This window comes from Astatotilapia calliptera, chromosome 5, assembly GCF_900246225.1.
Source record: "Astatotilapia calliptera chromosome 5, fAstCal1.2, whole genome shotgun sequence".
In the NCBI taxonomy this organism is placed as follows: Eukaryota; Metazoa; Chordata; class Actinopteri; order Cichliformes; family Cichlidae; genus Astatotilapia; species Astatotilapia calliptera.
This window is the reverse complement of record NC_039306.1, coordinates 21,816,377-21,838,248: the sequence shown is the minus strand read 5'-3', so window position 1 is coordinate 21,838,248 and position 21,872 is coordinate 21,816,377. Positions and strand designations below refer to the sequence as shown.

General features: G+C 42.5%; 2 protein-coding genes across 2 annotated transcripts; both read right to left on the bottom strand.

The window, feature by feature from the left end:
- Positions 1-24: 24 nt before the first annotated feature.
- Positions 25-4,715, bottom strand: myl6 (myosin, light chain 6, alkali, smooth muscle and non-muscle). The gene is made up of 6 exons (XM_026168073.1): positions 4,335-4,715; positions 4,031-4,058; positions 2,972-3,115; positions 2,219-2,392; positions 1,980-2,057; positions 25-353 (listed from the first exon to the last, which is right to left on the bottom strand). Exons 1-6 carry the CDS (start codon positions 4,335-4,337, stop codon positions 325-327), a joined length of 456 nt encoding a protein of 151 aa, XP_026023858.1. The 5' UTR covers positions 4,338-4,715; the 3' UTR covers positions 25-324.
- Positions 4,716-6,104: 1,389 nt separating this feature from the next.
- Positions 6,105-10,979, bottom strand: tsfm (Ts translation elongation factor, mitochondrial). The gene is made up of 6 exons (XM_026168072.1): positions 10,812-10,979; positions 10,407-10,559; positions 10,179-10,307; positions 9,900-10,022; positions 8,503-8,584; positions 6,105-6,692 (listed from the first exon to the last, which is right to left on the bottom strand). The coding sequence occupies exons 1-6, from the start codon at positions 10,857-10,859 to the stop codon at positions 6,301-6,303; spliced, it is 927 nt and encodes a 308-aa protein (XP_026023857.1). The 5' UTR covers positions 10,860-10,979; the 3' UTR covers positions 6,105-6,300.
- Positions 10,980-21,872: the final 10,893 nt, after the last annotated feature.

Below are 21,872 nucleotides of genomic sequence, written 5' to 3'. Positions count from 1 at the left end.
CTTTAACCAGACTCACAGGCCTGATGACACTTTGTAAAACAGCATTTTTATTTCAAACTTTCAGAAATCCCATTATTATTTCCATTCACAAGAAAACTGACAAGACAGATAAAGATGACAAAAGTTAAACAATCCGGGGGGATAATACTACTGATTGTGCCTGCAGGTGAATGTTTGGAAATTGAGGTGAAAGTGTCTCTTCACATTTGACAGAAAAGGCACAAAAATGTCACAGAAACAAAACAGACTTATTGGGGAAGGGATGACATGGATAGAAGGGCAAGACAACAGAGAAAATAATCCAGAAGTGGTCCTCGGAAGTTCTCAACCGCTCAGCACCATCCGGACGAGCTCTGTGTGGAGAGTGATGGAGAAAAATCAGCATTTCAGAGTACAGACATAAAGTCGGGTATAAGCCATTTCCTAAACAGCCATATCAGCAAATAGGATCAAAAGCCTGAATTTATTTAGAATAATTAGATTTATGAAAAAAGGCAAACAGCTAGGGAAGGAAAAAAAAGTGTGGTAGAAATGTTTGAGTTCTGCAGACAAATTTAAATAAACAATTCGTGTCTGCTTGCCGCATTTTAGCTCATGTTTACACTTGGTTCACCCTGAAATCCTTTCCCCCCCTCTCAAAATCGTTAGCGTTAAACATGGGAGCAGCCTTAAGGTGTGCAAGGATGCTACATGCAGGCCACATTTAGGTGGGGCTGAGGAGCACCGCAGGAGAGAAAGGTTAAAGGTCAGAGAACACCATCAGTGCTCAATATCTACAGACTAACATCACAATTCATTAAAACAAAAATTAAAAAAAAAAAAAAAAAAGTTAATTCACTACCCTCTGTTCAACCAGATATTATATGATGGACAAAAGCGATGAGACAGGAGTCAGTGAGCATGAGGCAGTCGCACAGCTACGGTGGCTCAGAGGTCAAACACTGCAACTTAAGAAAACACCAGCAAACAGAAAAACACTGCAAAAGTGCACAAAACAAGACAGAACTGTGTCTGGGGAGACATTAACAATATGCAGAATATGCAATGTCTTTTATGATTCATATAACACCATTAGCCGTTTACTTCTAGCTTCTCACTTGTGCATCCCCTCTTCCCAATTCTGCCTGCTGGCATTTCAGTGTTGCAGTGTGTTTGACTCAGGGCCTCCGTAGACAGAAAAACACTGTGTACAGCGGCCCTACATTCATCCAATGCAGCCTGAAATCTATTTTAGGCAATACCCAACAAAGCTGCAACTGAGAACTCAAATGTCCAACTCTGATGAAATGAATATCACACAGTTTTTAGCCCGACACAAGGCTGCGCAAAGTCCCACTAAGATTATGTGACAATAAAGCAGGTAAATATGTGTAGCTGGCACCACAGCACATCTAAACCAAACACTCTGTAAAACGATCTCCTGTGCTACGTGTGAGAAATTTACAAAAGCTACTGAAACTTGAACTTGACTTTGAGATTTGATTTCATCTAAGATTTTTAATTGATGAACCTATGGTATAATTTCAAAATTCTATGTCGCCTTATTATTACGTTACCGAATTCACAAACTTGGGTGTCCACGCAAGGGGGGAAACTTTTATGTCCTTAAAAGCTGCCCCCCCATAATTGTGTTTTTGTGGACATTTTGTTGACTCCATTTATGCATAGGGGATTTTCACATACTTCACTGAAGAGGGATGTGTCACCCTAGTTCTGCCACTGGTCCATGCCGCCTGCCTGCCCAGCGGGGTAATGACAATACCCCATCAGCCTTTTACAGCTCAGGGGTAAAAATCAATGGCAGTAGTGTTATTTTTCCTCATATAAACTGGTTCTTATTTGTTATTTGTCACTGATTAAGTCACTTGGATGAGTGACGAAACGTTTCTCCCACTGAAAACGCTACGGCCAGATGAACAGAATAAACTTTTGGAGATTCTTATTTGTTGTTAAGAAGGTTTTTATGCACAATGATCTACCTTCGTAGTTAATGCAGCCATTGGCGTCTTCATGTCCCGCTAAAAGAGTCTCCACCTCTTCTTCTGTCATCTTTTCACCTAGAAGATAAAGAAGAACATATTAGCACTGAAGCACAGAATTAAGAAATAGACATTTAAAGAAGCAGAAAGCACAGCCTTTACACAGATAACTACTTGAACGCAGGCCAACTGTGATTTATAGATCGTGACTAATACTTCATGTATTCTGCAGGTCTTACCTAATGTGGTGAGGACATGACGCAGCTCAGCTCCCATCACTGTGCCATTTCCCTCCTTGTCAAAGACGCGCAGGCCTTCAACAATGTCATCAAAGGAGCACTGGTCCTTGTTCTTAGCAATGGCCTGATACATGGGCAGGAACTGCTCAAAATCCAGCATCTTGGTGTTCATCTCTGCAGGGGGACAAACAACAGTGAGCCTTCAATGGTGAAGGTGAATAAGTGAATACGTTTGAGATAATGTGAGTTTTTGGGTTGAATTTAGTAGAATTTTGTGATGTTTTTCTGTGAGGCTTTTGTTTCTTGCCCATTCATGGTGATGATTCAGAGTTCAGTCACATGGATGTGGGAGATGATATTTAAGGCTGACACAAATAACCTGTTCATCTGCATTCAGAGCTATGTTTTTTCTGCTGCCACTTTCTTTGGACCTGCTGTGGTGACCCTTTGGGCAAGGGAACAGCCAACAGTAGCATCAGATAAATAATGTTTTGTGCACATTGTTATTATGATCAAAACTCAGTTTGCACACAGCAGTAAATTTAGTCAGACATGTGTTTTAGTTCAGGTGTGACTCTTACAAGTTACACTGACAAAGTAAGCCACTAAGCAGTGACTTATCACCTGTACTACTTTGCGGCGGTTATAACGAGACCTTGTAATTGTACACCTGACCACACTCTTAACCAAAACAAACTAATGCTGCGGTGATAGTCATCTGCTTTTGTTGTGAGTAGTGAATCAGACACTAGCCTTCCAGCTTGGGGTTTCCCAGGACTTTGAGTACTTCAGCATTGACTGGGTTCTGTCCCAGAGCTCTGATAACATCGCCACACTGGCTGTAGGTGATCTTCCCCTCGCCCGTCCGGTCAAACAAAAGGAAGGCCTCTTTAAACTCTAGTGAGAAGGAAAGCAAATGCAGAACTCCAGTTCAGCGGCAGAGCATGTTAGGTTCCCAAAAATTACAGACAGGCCTTCATGACACAGGTAATGACGTGTGCACTAAAGCTTTATTGATACCCTGTATGTAGGAAGGAAAACGTGATTTTTCATACGTTGTTTTGACAGTAAACGCTAGCAGCTTCTGTGCATTTCATTTCAAAAAAGCAAGAGGTTAGCAAGTGGGCCAATAAAATTCTCACGGCTGTAAATACTTGTTCGCAATCAATGGTGCTCTTACAGTAAAAATAATACACAGCATTTCATTACTATAAAATACACAATGTAGTTTTTTCCACTGGAATCAAAAACTGACACGCTTCACATAAACCAAGTCAGTGGTCAGTGTGCAGCACAAAATTACAAAAGCATGAAAAGTATTTCTGTTCTGTTAAAAAACAAAACAAAAAAACAAAAAAAAAAAAAACACTACAAAGCAAACGTACCATAGCAAACAATGTAAACTGTGTTTCAGTGCCGTTTGACACACCTACACCACAAAAATGTGAGTCGTTATTGTGTCTGCTAGCATATCACACATTTAAAAAGCTCAAGCATGCAAACAAATCAACATGTTTCACCCAAGTCCTGTTTTGCAGGTTAGCACTAGTGATGAACTCAGAGTTAAACGCTTGTCCAGTTTGAGTCGTGAGGCGCCTTCAGGTTTCCCACAGTGAATGCCATTCAGTGAGGTGAGTTAAATTTAGCTCACTTTCACATTGCAGTTCTCATTTACCTGCAGCGATCCTACTCAAGTACAGGGCCAGAAGTCAGAGCTTTCTTCTTTTTTTTCTAAATATGTACTGGTTACATTAACCCGATGAATGTTATGGATAATAAACCCCTTTAACACCTTTTCATAATGAGACTCACCCATGATCTGGTCCTCCGTTAGGTCGGACTGGTTGAGGCACAGTTCAGAGAGAGAGAGGAGAAACAGTTAGATGAGACAAAACGACAGAGACTTCAGTGAGATTTACAGATGACTTAATCCCGCAATGCCATCAATTACAGGCAAGAAACGGCTCGGAGCTAAAGGCTCGAGTGAGTGAAGCAGGCTAGCAGATTCGCATTTAGCGTTACCTGGGCTGGATTATGAGATGGTAAAATCATTTTCCATAAATACAGCAAAATGCCGATATTTCCATAAAATTTTCTGCGGGAATCTTTGACTTACCATGTTTTTTTTTTTTTTAGAGGGTTTAGATGACAGATGGCTCAAGCTGCTGGACCTCCTCTGAGCTCCGAGGACTCAAACGGCTCCTGCGTGGTACATCCCCGGTGATGTCACCGTTGCTTTGGCAGCAACAGCCAATCACATGCCTCCATTTAACAGCTGCATTTCTCGCATAGTTGCAGGGTTGCAGCTCGTTTGTGGTGCAGCACGGTGCTGCAGAGCCATAACCTGCACGCGCGCTACACACCCCCTTCCGGTTTTCTGAAAAAATAAGATGCGACACATTAACACACAAATGTAAAGCACAGCTACTGCATGAACGCTGTAATATCGAATATTTTTAACGGGGAATTCCCATCGTTGAGTCCTGCTATCGCCACACATTAATGGTATAAACCTGTGACAGATGACGCTGTCCTTTAGACTTAACCTAACACCGCCTACTTTTTAATCCCGGGCTCAGTGAAGAGCCAATAATCAGGCAGCTTGACAGCTTTGTGCCTACATTGCATCTGCTTACCCTGACAATAGGTTATCAAATGGGTGAAATTCCTCAGTTCTATTTTTATTGAAGCAACAGCACTTAACGAATGTATAGCTTTTTCTATTAACAGGAACCTCTGTAAACGTTTCTGTAAATTAATAAAAACTTTATATTTTGAACTGCCAGAGCTTTTCCCCCCAGTTTTGCAAATTCATCATGTAGTTTTACTGGTGCAACCCACTTAAGATCATTGTGGGCTGCATGTGGACCACAATAAAATGACTTTGACATGATTTATAGGGTGATCTAGGCTTGTTTTTGATGAGGCATTTGATATACTGTGTGCACAGAGCACTTCTTCACTGAAGCATATCATAAATTTTTTTATTTTATTTTCTTCAGTCTGTTTGGCCCCATCATCTGATACTCTCTCTTCTCTCAATCCCCAACCAGTCGCAGTTGGCTGCCCTCCCTCAGCCTGGTTCTGCTTGAGGTGTTTATTCCTGTCAAAAGTGAGTTCTTCCTTCCCACCGTCTTCACGTGCTTGCTCGTAAGGGGGTTGTTTGTTAGGGTTTTCTCCACAATACTGTACTGGCTTTAACTTGCAGTATAAAGCACCTTGAGATGAATGTTGTTTTGATTTGGTACTATATAAATTAACCTAATTTAGTGATAAGGTTTAAAGTGGTTTTGCTAAAAATGTTGTTCTTTGCAATGAGGATGCATAACAGGTTGGGCAATTTGTCAGGAACGGGATCACAGATACAAGCGGTGAAAATGAGCTTTCTCTGAAGGGTGGCTGGCCTCTCCCTTAGAGCAAGTTCAGCCATCCGGGAGGGGCTCAGAGTAGAGCTACTGCTCCTGCACATTGAAAGGAGCCATTTGAGGTGGTTCGAGCATCTCACAAGGATGGCTGCTGGGTAAGGTGTTCCAGGCATGTCCCATCAGGAGGAGGCCCTGGGGCAGACCCAGGACATGCTGGAGATAATCTCTCTTGGCTGGTCTAGGAATGCCATGGTGTTCCCCAGGACAAGCTGGAGGAGGTGGCTGGGGAGAGAGAGAGGTCTGGGCTTCTCTGCTTAGGCTGCTGCCCCCGCGACCTGGCCCCAGATAAGCGGAAGATGGATGGATGGTAAGTTCAGTTAGGTTACAAAGCAAGAGGTTCGTCATATATAAAGAAAGAAAATAATTACCACTAAACCTTTTCATTTAAAAAAAAAAAAAAAAAAAAGTATATTTATGTGTTAAAATGCAGAATAGTGTATAAAATGAAATACTAAGACAGGTTTTTCAGGAAAAAGATTTTAATGTTGGATTGGTCATTTCATCAGGTACCAGTGTTTGCGGGCACACACTCTTTCAAATTCATGATGCTGTGTGACTGTGATGCCTCAGTCTTACAGAGTACACAAAAACCTGAATTATATTCACACATGAAACGAAGACATGTCAAATTCAGCTGGATGTACAATTTCCCTCTCTTCATTCTGCGTCTTCAGTCGTCTCGCCGCATTGAAATCGGACAAAGTCTAGCACTCGAGCCTGCTGACCTCTGAGGAACTGTGCCACAGTCCTGCTGGGGTCTGCCAGGAAGGTCTGAGGCAGCAGGCGTGTCTCACTTTCGCCACAGGGCAGGTCATCCATATTACCCAGAGACAAAGGCGACTCTCCCACTATATGCTGTCCCAGTTTACGACCTAGCATTTCCTGCTCTCCTTCCTTTCCACCCTGAAATACGACCAGGGCTCCATAACGGCCCATGGCTACCTCTGTCTGGGTGCTGATGCCGCCGTGTACATATGAACCAATTTTCCACTCAGCAGGGATGCCCACCGTCACTGCCCGCTTCAAAGACATGTTCTCACCAAGGCGACCTGAGGAGCAAGAGGCACCGATATAAAACCAAAGCCTGCTGCAACAGACTGTTCATTTTCATGCTATTAAGCAACAATTCAAAAACTTGACAATTTCAAATTTTGTTCCGATTATATTTCTATTTACATTTTGTTTCAAACCAAACAGCATGCACTCCTTCCTGACAATCTGACAGCATCTAAACATGTCAGCTTTACACTTGAATGAACAACCTAGCCTAGCAACTTTTCTGTAAAACTTTAACTGCCTAATAACATCCAGCCTACTGCATCAGTTTAACAGCCAAAGTCTGAATGTATTGTTACAATATTTCATACACTGCTCAAAAAAAGTTACACTTTTTAATCAGAGTATATTATTGATCCGGTCAGTCAAGTAGCAGAGGGGGTTGTTAATCGGTTTCAGCTGATTGGTGTTCATTAAATTAACATGGTCATATGAGGCAATATCTGGACCCTAAGAGGTTACACAGGTAGTTTAGCTCCTCTATGATGGTACACTCGTATGTGTCATTGCCAGAAGGACCGCCACGTGGCAGCACAGCCTCAAGAGCATGGAGGAGATTCCAGGAGACAAGCAGTTACTCTAGGAGAGTTGGCTAGGGCCGCAGAAGGTTCTTTAACCCATCAGCAGGACCGGTCTCCACTCCTTTGTGCAAGAAGGAACTTGAGCACTGCCAGAGCTACAAAACGACCTCCAGCGGGCCACTGGTGTAAATGTTAATGTGTCTGAGCAATCAGAGACAGACTTCATGAGGGTGGCCTGAGAACCCAACGTTCCCTAGCTGGCTCTATGCTCACTGCCCAGTACTGTGGAGCTCAACTGTCATTAGCCAAACAATACCAGAATTGGCAGGTCCACCACTGGCACCTTGTACTTTTCAAAGATTAGAAACGGTTCCCCCTGAGCACAGACTTGTGTGATGGATGCAAAAGGGTCTGTTGAAGCCATGGAGAACGTTATGCTGGCTGCAACATTGTTCAGCATGATTGGTTTGGTGGTGGGTCAGTGATGGCTAAGGAATGCCACCCTGACTCCCATTAGCTATCCTTGAAATCCTTGGACCCATTGTCAGACCCCACACTGGAGCAGTGGATCCTGGGTTCATCCTAGCACATGTAAATGGCCGGTGCCATGTTGCGAGAGTTAGCAGACAGTTCCTGAAGGATGAAAGATTTGATACAGTTGACCGTCCCCCACACTCGCCTGATCTAAATTCGATAGAACACATCTGGGACATTATGTTTCGGTCCATCCAACCTCACCAGTCTGCACCTCAGACTGTCCAGGTGCTCAGTGATGCTGTGGTCCAGATCTGGGAGGAGATCCCCCAGGACTCCTAATTAGGAGCATGTCCCCACGTTATCAGGCATGCAATACAAGCACATGGGAGCCATTCAAACTAGTGAGTACCATTTTGAGTTGCTGCAATAAAATCTTTGTAAGACAGACTAGCCTGCCACATAATGTTTTCACTTTGATTTCAAGGGCATCTTTAAATTCAGTCCTCTGCAGGCTGCTAATTTTCCTTTCCATCAAAGAATTTGGCATCCTTATAGATACATAGATATCCAACATGATCTCTCTCCCCCCCCCATTGAGATCTGATGTGTTTAACATATTTTTCTGAGCAGTTTACTTTAAGTGTGCACCACATTTCTCTCCATCTTATATTTCTATTAAGCTGTGAGCATAAAAGTGAAATGCCTGAATAACAGAAAACCATAATTTTAACAGACTGCAGTGTTATATGTCCCATGTGTGAAAAGTGCTTTACAATGAGCAGTGTCCCTTAGGCAAAGTACTGACCTATAGTGAGAGCCACCTGATCAGCTAGTGAAGTTCCTTCACCCACGCTGAGTTTGCTTAAGTCATCGCTTGACAGGACACTCTGGAAAGAAAAGCCAGTTTGTTAGTGTAAGGACTGCTACACAAGGCTAATGTGTAGTTTTGCGTTTCTTCAGGAGTGTCTAAGTGACTAGAGCAGTGATTCCCAAAGTGTTGGCGGGAGCCCCCTGGTGGGCTATGAAGGTTCTGCAGGTGGGCCACACAAATTCAGACACAAATTCAGTTTGAAATTACTCCCAAGTATGTACAGTTACCTATTTATATAAAATGTATTTATACAAAAAGGGAATTTAAACTGGTAATGGGATGTGGTTACTTTACAATACTACTCATTACTCTGACTTAAATTTACTGCTCTTGTATTGAAGTTGGTGTCCCAGTGGCAGGTGGGTCATCCATTAGCCTAATACTTTGCATATAACTGGGTAGCATAAAAAATGTATAGCCAAAGGCCTGTGAGGTTGATTTTCTTTTCTTTTTTTTGTTAAATACAATTGTTCTTAAAGAAAATACAACATTTTAGCTCATATTTTGATTAGATTGAAGATTTAAGGTTGGACCACAGAAAAAGTATGCAACACTGAAGTAGTAAAAAACAAAAAGAACAACAAAAAACCAAAACACTGAAGTAGTAATGCACTTTTAACCTACCAAACCCAATGAACGACTGATAACACTGTTAAAGCATGCACTGCCATAATTTCTGTAATCTGTGCGTTTCATTTCACCTTTGGAGGGACATATGGTTATGCAGCTTCAGGTTGACCTGGTCAAGAGGAAACAGAACTATCTAATAAAGGAGATGGGTAACATCATCATCGTTTCCCAGGTTCCCAGAAGCATTCTTGAAGGAAGCTGCAATATATTCTCATCTGGCACGCGTCATAAGTGTTACTCTGTCAGCACTGACACATTAAAAACTCTGGTGTATCAAAAAGTTGCTGCACAAATCAGTTTTAAGAGTTCAAGTACTGGTGTGGCATAACAGGATGTTCAAAACACCAGATTCAATTTAAATGAACAACTAGCAGTGTTTGGTCATGGCTGTACACAGCTCATGTTTGCCTGAAGCTGCAGGACCAATTGCGATGCTCGTCCCTGTAGGTGCCCCATTGGTTGGTGTGCATGTTGATGTACCTTGTTGCTGATGTACTGCTGTGCATTCTTTCTGGTTCATACCTACTCTATTATGTTTTGTCTGAAGGCCACATGCTAAATCATGTTTTAGTTTAGACTTCCATGCACCTTAGAGGTAGGTGAAGTTGTGACACAATAATGATCTGTTTCCATTAACATTTATGAAATTAAAATAAAATAAACATTTATTTCTACTCCCAGGCCTCAGCATGCATCCTTACCTTTACATATCCTGACTGACTTTGAGTTTTATTTCTGAAGTGGGCCAAGGTGGCAAATGTCACATCCTTAACCAGCTGCTGGAACTTCTCATTGCGTGCCACAAAGTCTGTCTCACAGTTCACCTGCATCAAAAACAAACAAACAAACAAACAAACAAACAAACAAACAAACAAACAAACAAACAAACAGAGAGACAAAAGACCAAGTTGTTGAGAAAAAGAAAAAAGGAGAAGAACTAGGAGGAGATGGCTAATGAATCCCCGCACCAGTGGGCTTACCTCAACCATTACCGCAGCTTTGTCCCCCACAAACACGCCGATCAGGCCCTCTTTGGCTTTGCGACCTTCGAGCTTGTTTGCTTTGCTCCAGCCCTCCTTCTGGGCCTGCTCATGCAGCCATGTCTCTGCCTGAACATTTGCCAAATTACATTGAAAACAGTCCCACAGCTCATTAGTGTCAAAGACATAACGCCGAACAGCACCTGACAGATTACGAGAGGCCCTCACCTGTGCTACGTCATTATCAAACTTCTCCAGGGCTTTCTTACAGTTAACAAAAGTGTAGCCGGTGCTTTTCCGCAGTTTCATGAGGAGGGCTTTCTCTGCTGCCAGCAGCTGACATCCCGTGTGTAAAGACTGCACATGCTGGCCAACACTGACCTTAGAGACACAGAGGAGCACACACCACAACTTCAACAAAGCAGCCACATTTATGTATTTGAGGACCCATTCTATGCCATTGGTCACAGTAAATACAAATTTATAGTAAATTTTGCTTCTGCTGTGATATCAAGTGGCTATGAAATGCACGAAATGCGAATGAATTAGCAAAGTTAAGTCACTGAAGATGTCCCGCTAACTCAGCGAGACAAACAACACGAGTTTAAAGTTAAACGTCAATCATGCCCTTACCTTTGCGACATCTCTTGTTAATGTTCTGAACAAAAAGGTTAAGGACATCTTCGCATCCAGCAGAAGTGAGCAATCTTATGAAAGCTCAGAATGTCATTGACGTCCACGCTGTGGAAGGAAGCCGTCCAGGGACAAAAGTGTTTAAGTGATTTTCTTGCACTTCTGCGCCACCTAGAGTACTGGAGGGCAGCCAGCCCAAGGTTTTGCGGAGCCTTGGGCAGATTTTGGGGCCACCGTCCCCAGCTAGTCCTACTATTAACTACATATTGTCCATGCTTAATTGTTTATGCATTATACATATTAGCATGTATATGTATTATATATTAGTATGGTGAAAAGAGTTAAAATAAACCAGCGGGTTCAATATTTTTATTGTTTCTGAAATGTGCAAACAGAGCAAAAGAGTCCCATAGAATGTAACACAGGCCTAAATGTTCTTTTTCACATAGTAATGTAAATGTAAAGACAGACAACTTTTACTAAATGAATTAGAAACTAACTGATTAGAGAGCTAATAGTCGGTTATCAACCATGATATCTGTGGTTTCCAGTCAGCATCACCTAAACTTTCCACACCTATACTGAAATCAAGACTCAGTTGATGCTTCTGTTTAACCAACAACATTATTAGTTAATGTTAAAGATTAATAACTCATATATTGCTTTGTTGTATGTTGCATGTATGCTGCTGTGACACCTCAGTTTGTTTTATTTTGAGAGGGATGAATTCTTTTTTGAGCTTGATGTGATCTAACACTTACAGTTTGCATGAACGTGACCCCCCAGCTCTGACTGTGAAAATGATAAAACTTTAAAGATTAAGGTTTAAGTCTGTTAACATCTTTATCAAACTATTTCACTTCATTTTGTATACACACAATAAGAGAGCTAGTTCTCTTAATAGTTTTCAGTCATGTGACTGACTCGCTACACTGGCAGGTACAACATCATAGGAAAAACAAAGATATGAAGAGAAATTATAAATTTTGGGGACTTGTGATCTCTTTTCTGACCTGGCAGCTTTATTTAAAACTCCTGAAAGCGGCGATGTGTCTCCTAGAGTTTCAATTTGGTGACATCTAGTGGTATTTTGTAGAGAATCGCTCACCTTACACTGCTGCCAGGATAAAAGTTTTCAAAGTGCGAACAGCTACGTATGTTTTTGATCCTGATGGGTAAATAATGGGTAAATAATGCTGCCCTGTGGGATGTAAGAAACAAGAAATTTTTCATGGTTAAAACAAAATTAAGTGCTACAGGTTACGTTTTGTTGACTGAGACATTTAAAGTGTAGGACCAGAAACGTTCTGGTATTTTAGTTTGTCACATTAATGCCGTGTGTAGGAATGTTTAGCTTATTTTAGAGTTTAGAAATGTGTTAACATAGAATGTAGAATTATTTTAGAGACACTGACACTGCCCTCAATGTAATAAAGGCCTGACTGAATTTAGGAGTAAATTGTAGGAGACCCCTCCCCCAGTTGAACTGTGAAAGGTTTCAACATTTGTAACTGGATAACTGTGGTCTGGAAGGGAGATGGGTTTTATGACCTCTAGGGAGTCACCTACACCCACAGTGTTTTAACTGTCACGTACACACATCCACACGCACACTCACTCATGTGCACTCACACATGCGTACACAGTCACACACGAGCACTCACATAGACACAGACACAGAGTTTGCAGCACACTGTGGGGGGGTTTTATGATGGGGACGCCTCTATAAAGTTGGCTGTAACTAACAAAGGGGTGAAGATTTTGCAGAGGGACACACCGGCCTCGTCTTCCCTTCTAGAAGTGCATGCTTAAATGAAGATGAATAAAGATGAACAAAGGTTTTGTGAAATAACTACTGAGTTCCGGTGCCGTCTCTGGATGCCTCGACGAATAAAAGAACCGGGGTGAAACTGATTTCGCAACACGTGCCATATCAATTAAGTTAACCGAGTATTTTTTCAATCTCAGCTAAATCATTCCTACAGTTTAAATGAGCCGCCACTGACAGGCGTGGTTGCTGTTGAGAAGCAGGGATTGGTGGGATTTGAACCTGTAAGGTGGGGTTAGGAGAGATGTGCTTACGTGTTGGTGTCATAATCTACGCTGTTCTAGCAGCTCTAACATTGATTAATGCATTTGATAGCATTTAGGCCAAGTTAAACTGAAAGAGATTAAAAGAATGGCTGCACAGTGAAAGGACGGGCAGGCATGTCCCAGTAGCTGTCACATCACGTGAAAACTATCGATTGATCGATACTGGTCTGTCAACAGAACACAAAGCAAACATGAAGTGCTCCCTATGTCACTACCTGATGACGTGCTTGCCTGTGTCAGTCACAGCTGCTTCCTGCACTGCACAACTTGAAATTTCCCAAATGTGCTTGACTGCAGTGATAAACTACAGATAACAGACCATCGAAGCAAAATTCAAATGTCTGGCACAGCAGACGGTAAACAATTTGTCTCTAGAAGCAGATCATGATCGAGTTTGTTCGGACACAGTAGATGTCCATAAAAGGTACTGTTACTTCAGTGCAAAGCAAAAGCCTCAAATATAATAACAACACTGTTATCTCAAATAGCATGGCACGAAATTGTATTAAATAAATAAAGTTTTTGGAAATTTGAATTTCAATCACAGCTCACACCCTGTATTTTCAAAGCTCTATAAATGCAAACACATCATTTTGGAGTTGATGCAGCAGTGTTATAAATCTAATCATTGTACGTAGTATCACTAGGAAGAATCAGTGGATGACAAAACACGACATACAGTGTGTTGAAACTTTTGAAAAGTATATTTATTTTTGCCATTGAAATGGGTAGAAAGTATACTTCTAGCAGTGCCAACATTAAATGTGCCTCAGACCATTTAGGAGCTGTAGGTATCAAAATAGAGCAAAAATGCAGTGCAAAAATGGTCCAACATAAACACAGTGAGGTTTGTCCATTCTTCGTAAACTTAACTGAAAACAGCTGAACTGCACCAACTGGAGACATCATGTTCAGTAATGATGGGCAAACTTTAAAGTATTTTGAGCCTCACAAAGAAACATAAAATAAATTAAAGCTGCAAGCAGCGTTATGAGGGCCCTCGCACCCCGGCGCGTCGAGCCACGCCCAACACCTAAAACCAGCACGTCCGATCTGATGTCACATTGATGGAATTCATGCATTTAACCACCAGCTAACATTTCAACTCATTCATTCATGATTAGTTAGTCATTCCACTAGGTGGCGCTCTAACCATTATGTACAAATGGCATAACAAACACTTCCGAGCTGGAGTCTCATCACGCCTATGAGCTTTGGAAGAGATTGGACATTGTTTTTTTTAGTGACAGCAGATTACTGCTTTTTGCGAGTGATTGAAACTCTACGTGCCGCCATGACCACCCCGTTTCCCTGAACGGAAAAAGCTTCGCAATTTAACATCACAAAGGTCTTTAGATTCTACACACTGAAGAATGCTTCAATATGATGAAATCCCTTGGAGGAGTTCGTCAAAGTATGAGACCTGAAAAGGGGGGAAAATGTCGTCAAAATTACACATTAATTTTAAAATGGCTGACTTCCTGTTGGATTTGGGATATTGCTCCAAGAGACTTTTTTGTACATCTTGATATCTTACATACGCTTACCAGGTTTCAGACTCATAGATGAAACACAGAGCAGGGGCTGATGTTTTGAAATATTGTAGGGGGCGCTGTGGAGCCAGTTTGCGCTATTGAAGGAAAATGGTTACATAACAACAAGGCCTTCATCCATCTGGAGGTGTGTGCCAAATTTCAAGCCTCTATAAACTTTCCAAGCCCCTCAAAAGCCACTTCATCTTTCATGATGAACCGCGTTGCCACCAGGGTGCGCCGTTCAGTTTAAAGTCACAATTTTTGCACTGAAGCATCACGAGGGACTGATGGTGATATTCACCGCTTTTGAGGTGGCCACGATCAACCTGTGAAAATCAGTACAACAAAGTGTAAGACATGACATTTCCTGTTGCCACTAGGTGGCGCTGTCCGTATTCCCGACAATGGGCACATCAATCTGTTCAGGGCGGGTCTGACATCATGCCTGTAAAGTCTGGTACTGAACAGACTGGATTTCATTGAGTTATACTAATTTGTTTCTTCATGGCGTGACATCAAAGTTCGCCATGCTGCTGGGGTCACACCCTTTCGCGAAAACTCACAGTTTTCACTGTAACCCAAGACCAACTCCTTAAGGCTTTTCTGGAGAAATTTGAGGCTGCAGATGTCACCCATCACTATACTGTACCCCAAAGTGTAAAACATGACATTTCCTGTTCCCACTAGGTGGCGCTGTCCTTCATGTCAAATATGGCAGTTGAAATATGTTCAGGGGTGGAGCCTTATCATATGTGTTCACTTTGGTCAAGGTCAGAAAATGTATGACAAAATGAGAGGCAATAAGATTTTGATGGCGAGTCATCGAAATTCGCCATGGCGCCACGGCCTCATAGTATTGTGAAAACTCAAAAGCTCCGCAATTTAACATGGCACAAGGGTGTAGTTGACACTGTCCAAATTTGAAGTTTATAGGACCAAATCCCAAGGAGGAGTTCGTTAAAGTACAAGGCATGGAAACGGTAAAATCAGAGCCAAAATGTCACCTTCAATCCAAAATGGCGGACTTCCTGTTGGGTTTGCGTCAATGGGCCCACAGACTTTTTTGTTCGTCTTGGCATGATACACATGTGTGCCAAATTTCATACATGTAGCTCAAACGATGTGGTCGTAGGGCTGCATTTTACAAGGCATAGGTGGCGCTGTAGAGCCATTTCCCAGTGCTCATATGTAAAACCATTAAAATACAAAATTTTTCACCAGACCTGGCATGTGTGCAAAATTTCATGAGTTTTTGAGCATGTTTAGGCCCTCAAAAAGGCCCTTGTTTGGGGTGAATAATAATAATAATTAAAGCTGCAAGCAGCGTTATGAGGGCCCTCGCACCCCCGGCGCGTCGAGCCACGCCCAACACCTAAAACCAGCACGTCCGATGTGATGTCACATTGATGGATTTCATGCTTTTAATCACCAGCTAACATTTCATCTTATTCAACCAGGATTATAGTCATGCCACTAGGTGGCGCTCTAACCATTATTGACAAATAGCATAACAAACATTTCCAAGCTCGAGTCTCATCACACCTGCGACCTTTGGGAGAGATTGGACATTGTGTTTTTTAGTGACAGCAGATTACTGCTTTTTGCGAGTGATTGAAACTCTACGTGCCGCCATGACCACCCCGTTTCCCTGAACGGAAAAAGCTTCGCAATTTAACATCACAAAGGTCTTTAGATTCTACACACTGAAGAATGCTTCAATATGATGAAATCCCTTGGAGGAGTTCGTCAAAGTATGAAGCCTGAAAAGAGGGGAAAATGTCATCAAAATTACACATTAATTTTAAAATGGCTGACTTCCTGTTGGATTTGGGATATTGCTCCAAGAGACTTTTTTGTACATCTTGATATCTTACACAAGCTTACCAAGTGTCAGACTCATAGATGAAACACAGAGCAGGGGCTGATGATTTTGAAATTTGTAGGGGGCGCTGTGGAGCCATTTTGGGATATTCAATGAAAATGATCACATGACAACAAAGCCTTCATCCATTTGGGGGTGTGTGCCAAATTTCAAGCCTCTATAAACTTTCCAAGCCCCTCAAAAGCCACTTCATCTTTCATGGAGAACTGCGTTGCCACCAGGGTGCGGCGTTCAGTTTAAAGTCACAATTTTTGCACTGAAGCATCACAAGGGACTGATGGTGATATTCACCGCTTTTGAGGTGGCCACGATGAACCTGTGAAAATCAGTACAACAAAATTAAAGCCATGACATTTCCTGTTGCCACTAGGTGGCGCTGTCCGTATTCCCGACAATGGGCACATCAATCTGTTCAGGGCGGGTCTGACATCATGCCTGTAAAGTCTGGTACTGATCAGACTGGATTTCATTGAGTTATACTAATTTGTTTCTTCATGGCGTGACATCAAAGTTCGCCATGCTGCTGGGGTCACACCCTTTCGCGAAAAGTCACAGTTTTCACTGTAACCCAAGACCAACTCCTTAAGGCTTTCCTGGAGAAATTTGAGGCTGCAGATGTCACCCATCACAATACTGTACCCCAAAGTGTAAAACATGACATTTCCTGTTCCCACTAGGTGGCGCTGTCCCTGGTGTCAAATATGGCAGTTGAAATATGTTCAGGGGTGGAGCCTTATCATATGTGTTCACTTTGGTCAAGGTCAGAAAATGTATGACAAAATGAGAGGCAATAAGATTTTGATGGCGAGTCATCGAAATTCGCCATGGCGCCACGGCCTCATAGTATTGTGAAAACTCAAAAGCTCCGCAATTTAACATGGCACAAGGGTGTAGTTGACACTGACCAAATATGAAGGTTATGAAATCAAACCCCAAGGAGGAGTTCGCAAAAGTTCGAGGCATGGAAATGGCAAAATTAGAGCCAAAATGTCACCTTCTCTTCCAAATGGCGGACTTCCTGTTGGGTTTGCGTCAATGGGCCCACAGACTTTTTTGTTCGTCTTGGCATGATACACATGTGTGCCAAATTTCATACATGTAGCTCAAACGATGTGGTCGTAGGGCTGCATTTAACAAGGCATAGGTGGCGCTCTAGAGCCATTTCCCAGTGCTCATATGTAAAACCATTAAAATACAAAATTTTTCACCAGACCTGGCATGTGTGCAAAATTTCATGAGTTTTTGAGCATGTTTAGGCCCTCAAAAAGGCCCTTGTTTGGGGTGAATAATAATAATAATAATAATAATAATAATAATAATAATAAGAAACGGAGCAGATACAATAGGGCCTTCGCACTCTCAGTGCTCGGGCCCTAATTAAAGCTGCAAGCAGCGTTATGAGGGCCCTCGCACCCCCGGCACGTCGAGCCACTGCCAACACCTCAAACCGGCACGTCCGATGTGATGTCACATTGATGGATTTCATGCTTTTAATCACCAGCTAACATTTCATCTTATTCAACCAGGATTATAGTCATGCCCACTAGGTGGCGCTCTAACCATTATTGACAAATAGCATAACAAACATTTCCAAGCTCGAGTCTCATCACACCTGCGACCTTTGGGAGAGATTGGACATTGTGTTTTTTAGTGACAGCAGATTACTGCTTTTTGCGAGTGATTGAAACTCTACGTGCCGCCATGACCACCCCGTTTCCCTGAACGGAAAAAGCTTCGCAATTTAACATCACAAAGGTCTTTAGATTCTACACACTGAAGAATGCTTCAATATGATGAAATCCCTTGGAGGAGTTCGTCAAAGTATGAGGCCTGAAAAGGGGGGAAAATGTCATCAAAATTACACATTAATTTTAAAATGGCTGACTTCCTGTTGGATTTGGGATATTGCTCCAAGAGACTTTTTTGTACATCTTGATATCTTACACAAGCTTACCAAGTGTCAGACTCATAGATGAAACACAGAGCAGGGGCTGATGTTTTGAAATATTGTAGGGGGCGCTGTGGAGCCATTTTGCGCTATTCAAGGAAAATGATCACATAACAACGAAGCCTTCATCCATTTGGAGGTGTGTGCCAAATTTCAAGCCTCTATAAACTTTCCAAGCCCCTCAAAAGCCACTTCATCTTTCATGGTGGACCGCGTTGCCACCAGGGTGCGCCGTTCAGTTTAAAGTCACAATTTTTGCACTGAAGCATCACGAGGGACTGATGGTGATATTCACCGCTTTTGAGGTGGCCACGATGAACCTGTGAAAATCAGTACAACAAATTAAAGCCATGACATTTCCTGTTGCCACTAGGTGGCGCTGTCCGTATTTCCGACAATGGGCACATCAATCTGTTCAGGGCGGGTCTGACATCATGCCTGTAAAGTCTGGTACTGATCAGACTGGATTTCATTGAGTTATACTAATTTGTTTCTTCATGGCGTGACATCAAAGTTCGCCATGCTGCTGGGGTCACACCCTTTCGCGAAAACTCACAGTTTTCACTGTAACCCAAGACCAACTCCTAAAGGCTTTTCCTGGAGAAATTTGAGGCTGCAGATGTCACCCATCACTATACTGTACCCCAAAGTGTAAAACATGACATTTCCTGTTCCCACTAGGTGGCGCTGTCCTGTGTCAAATATGGCAGTTGAAATATGTTCAGGGGTGAGCCTTATCATATGTGTTCACTTTGGTCAAGGTCAGAAAATGTATGACAAAATGAGAGGCAATAAGATTTTCATGCGAGTCATCGAAATTCGCCATGGCGCCACGGCCTCCAAGTATTGTGAAAACTCAAAAGCTCCGCAATTTAACATGGCACAAGGGGTGTAGTTGACACTGACCAAATATGAAGGTTATGAAATAAAACCCCAAGGAGGAGTTCGCAAAAAGTTCGAGCATGGACAATGGCAAAATTAGAGCCAAAATGTCACTTCTCTTCCAAATGGCGGACTTCCTGTTGGGTTTGCGTCAATGGCCCACTAGACTTTTTTGTTCGTCTTGGCATGAACATATGTGTGCCAATTTCAACATGTAGCTCAACGATGTGGTCGTAGGGCTGCATTTAACAAGGCATTAGGTGGCGCTCTAGAGCCATTTCCAGTGCTCATATGTAAAAACCATTAAAAATACAATTTTCACCAGACCTGGCATGTGTGCAAAATTTCATGAAGTTTTTTGAGCATGTTTAGGCCCTCAAAAAGGCCCTTGTTCGTGAAATAATAATAATAATAATAAATTTAACTGCAAAGCAGCGGTACAATGAGGGCCCTCGCACCCCCGGCACGTCGAGCCACTGCCCAACACTCAAACCGGCACGTCCGATGTGATGTCACATTGATGGATTTCATGCTTTTAATCCACCAGCTAACATTTTCATCTTATTCAACCAGGAAATCATTACATAAGTCTCAGCCACTAGGTGGCCTCTAACAACATTATTGACAAATGCAATAACAAAAACATTTTCCAAGCTCGGTCTCATCAACCCTGCGACCTTTGGGAGAGATTGGACATTGTGTTTTTTAAGTGACAGCAGATTACTGCTTTTTGCGAGTGATTGAAACTCACATGCCGCCATGACCACCCCGTTTCCCTGGAACGTAAAAAGCTTCGCAATTTAACATCAACAAAGGTCTTTAGATTCCACCAACTGGCAGATGGTCAATCTGATGAAATCCCTTGGAGGAGTTCGTCAAAGTACGGTGCCTGAAAAGAGGGGAAAATGTCACCAAAATTACACATTAATTTTAAAATGGCTGACTTCCTGTTGGATTTGGATATTGCTCCAAGAGACTTTTTTGTACATCTTGATATCTCCATAGCTTACCAAGTTTCAGACTCATAGATAAACACAGAGCAGGGGCTGATGTTTTGAAATTTTGTAGGGGGCGCTGTGGAAGCCATTTTGCGCTATTCAAGAAAATGGTTAATAACAACAAAGCCTTCATCACATTGGAGGTGTGCCAAATTTCAAGGCCTCTATAAACTTTCCAAGCCCTCAAAGCCACTTCATCTTTCATGTTGAACAGCGTTGCCACCAGGGTGCGCCGTTCAGTTTAAAGTCACAATTTTTGCACTGAAGCATCACGAGGGACTGATGGTGATATTCACCGCTTTGAGGTGGCCACGATGAACCTGTGAAAATCAGTACAACAAAATTAAAGCCATGGACATTTCCTGTTGCCACTAGGTGGCGCTGTCGGTATTTCCGACAATGGGCACATCAATCTGTTCAGGGCGCGGTCTGACATCATGCCTGTAAAGTCTGGTACTGATCAGACTGGATTTCATTGAGTTATACTAATTTGTTTCTTCATGGCGTGACATCAAAGTTCGCCATGCTGCTGGGGTCACACCCTTTCGCGAAAACTCACAGTTTTCACTGTAACCCAAGACCAACTCCTTAAGGCTTTCCTGGAGAAATTTGAGGCTGCAGATGTCACCCATCACTATACTGTACCCCAAAGTGTAAAACATGACATTTCCTGTTCCCACTAGGTGGCGCGTCCTTGATGTCAAATATGGCAGTTGAAATATGTTCAGGGGTGGAGGCCTTATCATATGTGTTTCACTTTGGTCAAGGTCAGAAAATGTATGACAAATGAGAGGCAATAAGATTTTCATGGCGAGTCATCGAAATTTCGCCATGGCGCCACGCCTCATAGTATTGTGAAAACTCAAAAGCTCCGCAATTTAACATGGCACAAGGGTGTAGTTGACACTGTCCAAATTTGAAGGTTAAGAATGAAACCCAAGGAGGAGTTCGCAAAAGTTCGAGGCATGGAAATGGCAAAATTAGAGCCAAAATGTCACCTTCTCTTCCAAATGGCGGACTCCCTGTTGGTTTGCGTCAATGGCCCCCACCTGACTTTTTTTGTTCGTCTTGGCATGATACACATGTGTGCCAAATTTCATACATGTAGCTGAAACGATGTGGTCGTAGGGCTGCATTTAACAAGGCATAGGTGCGCGCTCTAGAGCCATTTCCCAGTGCTCATATGTAAAACCATTAAATACAAAATTTTTCACCAGACCTGGCATGTGTGCAAAATTTCATGAGTTTTTGAGCATGTTTAGGCCCTCAAAAAGGCCCTTGTTTGCCTGAAAATAATAATAATAATTAATAATATATATAATAATAAGAACGGAGCAGTAACATAATAGGGCCTTCCGCACTCTCGGTGCTCGGCCTAATTAAAAGCTGCAAGCAGCGTTATGAGGGCCCTCCGCACCCCCGTCTGCGTCGAGGCTACGCCCAACACCTACAACCAGCACACCCCGATCTGTCACATTGAATGAATTCAATGCATTCAACCACCACCCTAACATTTGCAAATCTTCATTCAATTCATATTAGTAGTCGTCCACTAGGTGGCCTCTAACCGATTATGTACAAATGGCATAAATAACACTTCCCGAGCTCGAGTCCTCAATCACCCCTGGACTTGGGACAATTGGACATTGATTTTGAGTGACAGCCCCAGATACCTGCTTTTGCGAGGACTTTAAACCGCGAACCATGCCGCCAAGACCACCC

Bases quoted from the DNA above. Each gene is read 5' to 3' on its own strand.
- myl6 (XM_026168073.1), bottom strand. The intron at 2,058-2,218 runs GTAAGACCTGCA...TTTATCTTCTAG, and splicing joins TCATGTCCTCACCACATTAG to GTGAAAAGATGACAGAAGAA. The intron at 354-1,979 runs GTAGATCATTGT...CTCTCCACACAG, and splicing joins TGGCTGCATTAACTACGAAG to AGCTCGTCCGGATGGTGCTG.
- tsfm (XM_026168072.1), bottom strand. From the start codon at position 10,859: ATGTCCTTAACCTTTTTGTTCAGAACATTAACAAGAGATGTCGCAAAG. The intron at 10,023-10,178 runs GTAAGCCCACTG...TTTTTGATGCAG, and splicing joins AAGCTGCGGTAATGGTTGAG to GTGAACTGTGAGACAGACTT. The intron at 8,585-9,899 runs GTAAGGATGCAT...TTTTCTTTCCAG, and splicing joins GTCAGTCAGGATATGTAAAG to AGTGTCCTGTCAAGCGATGA.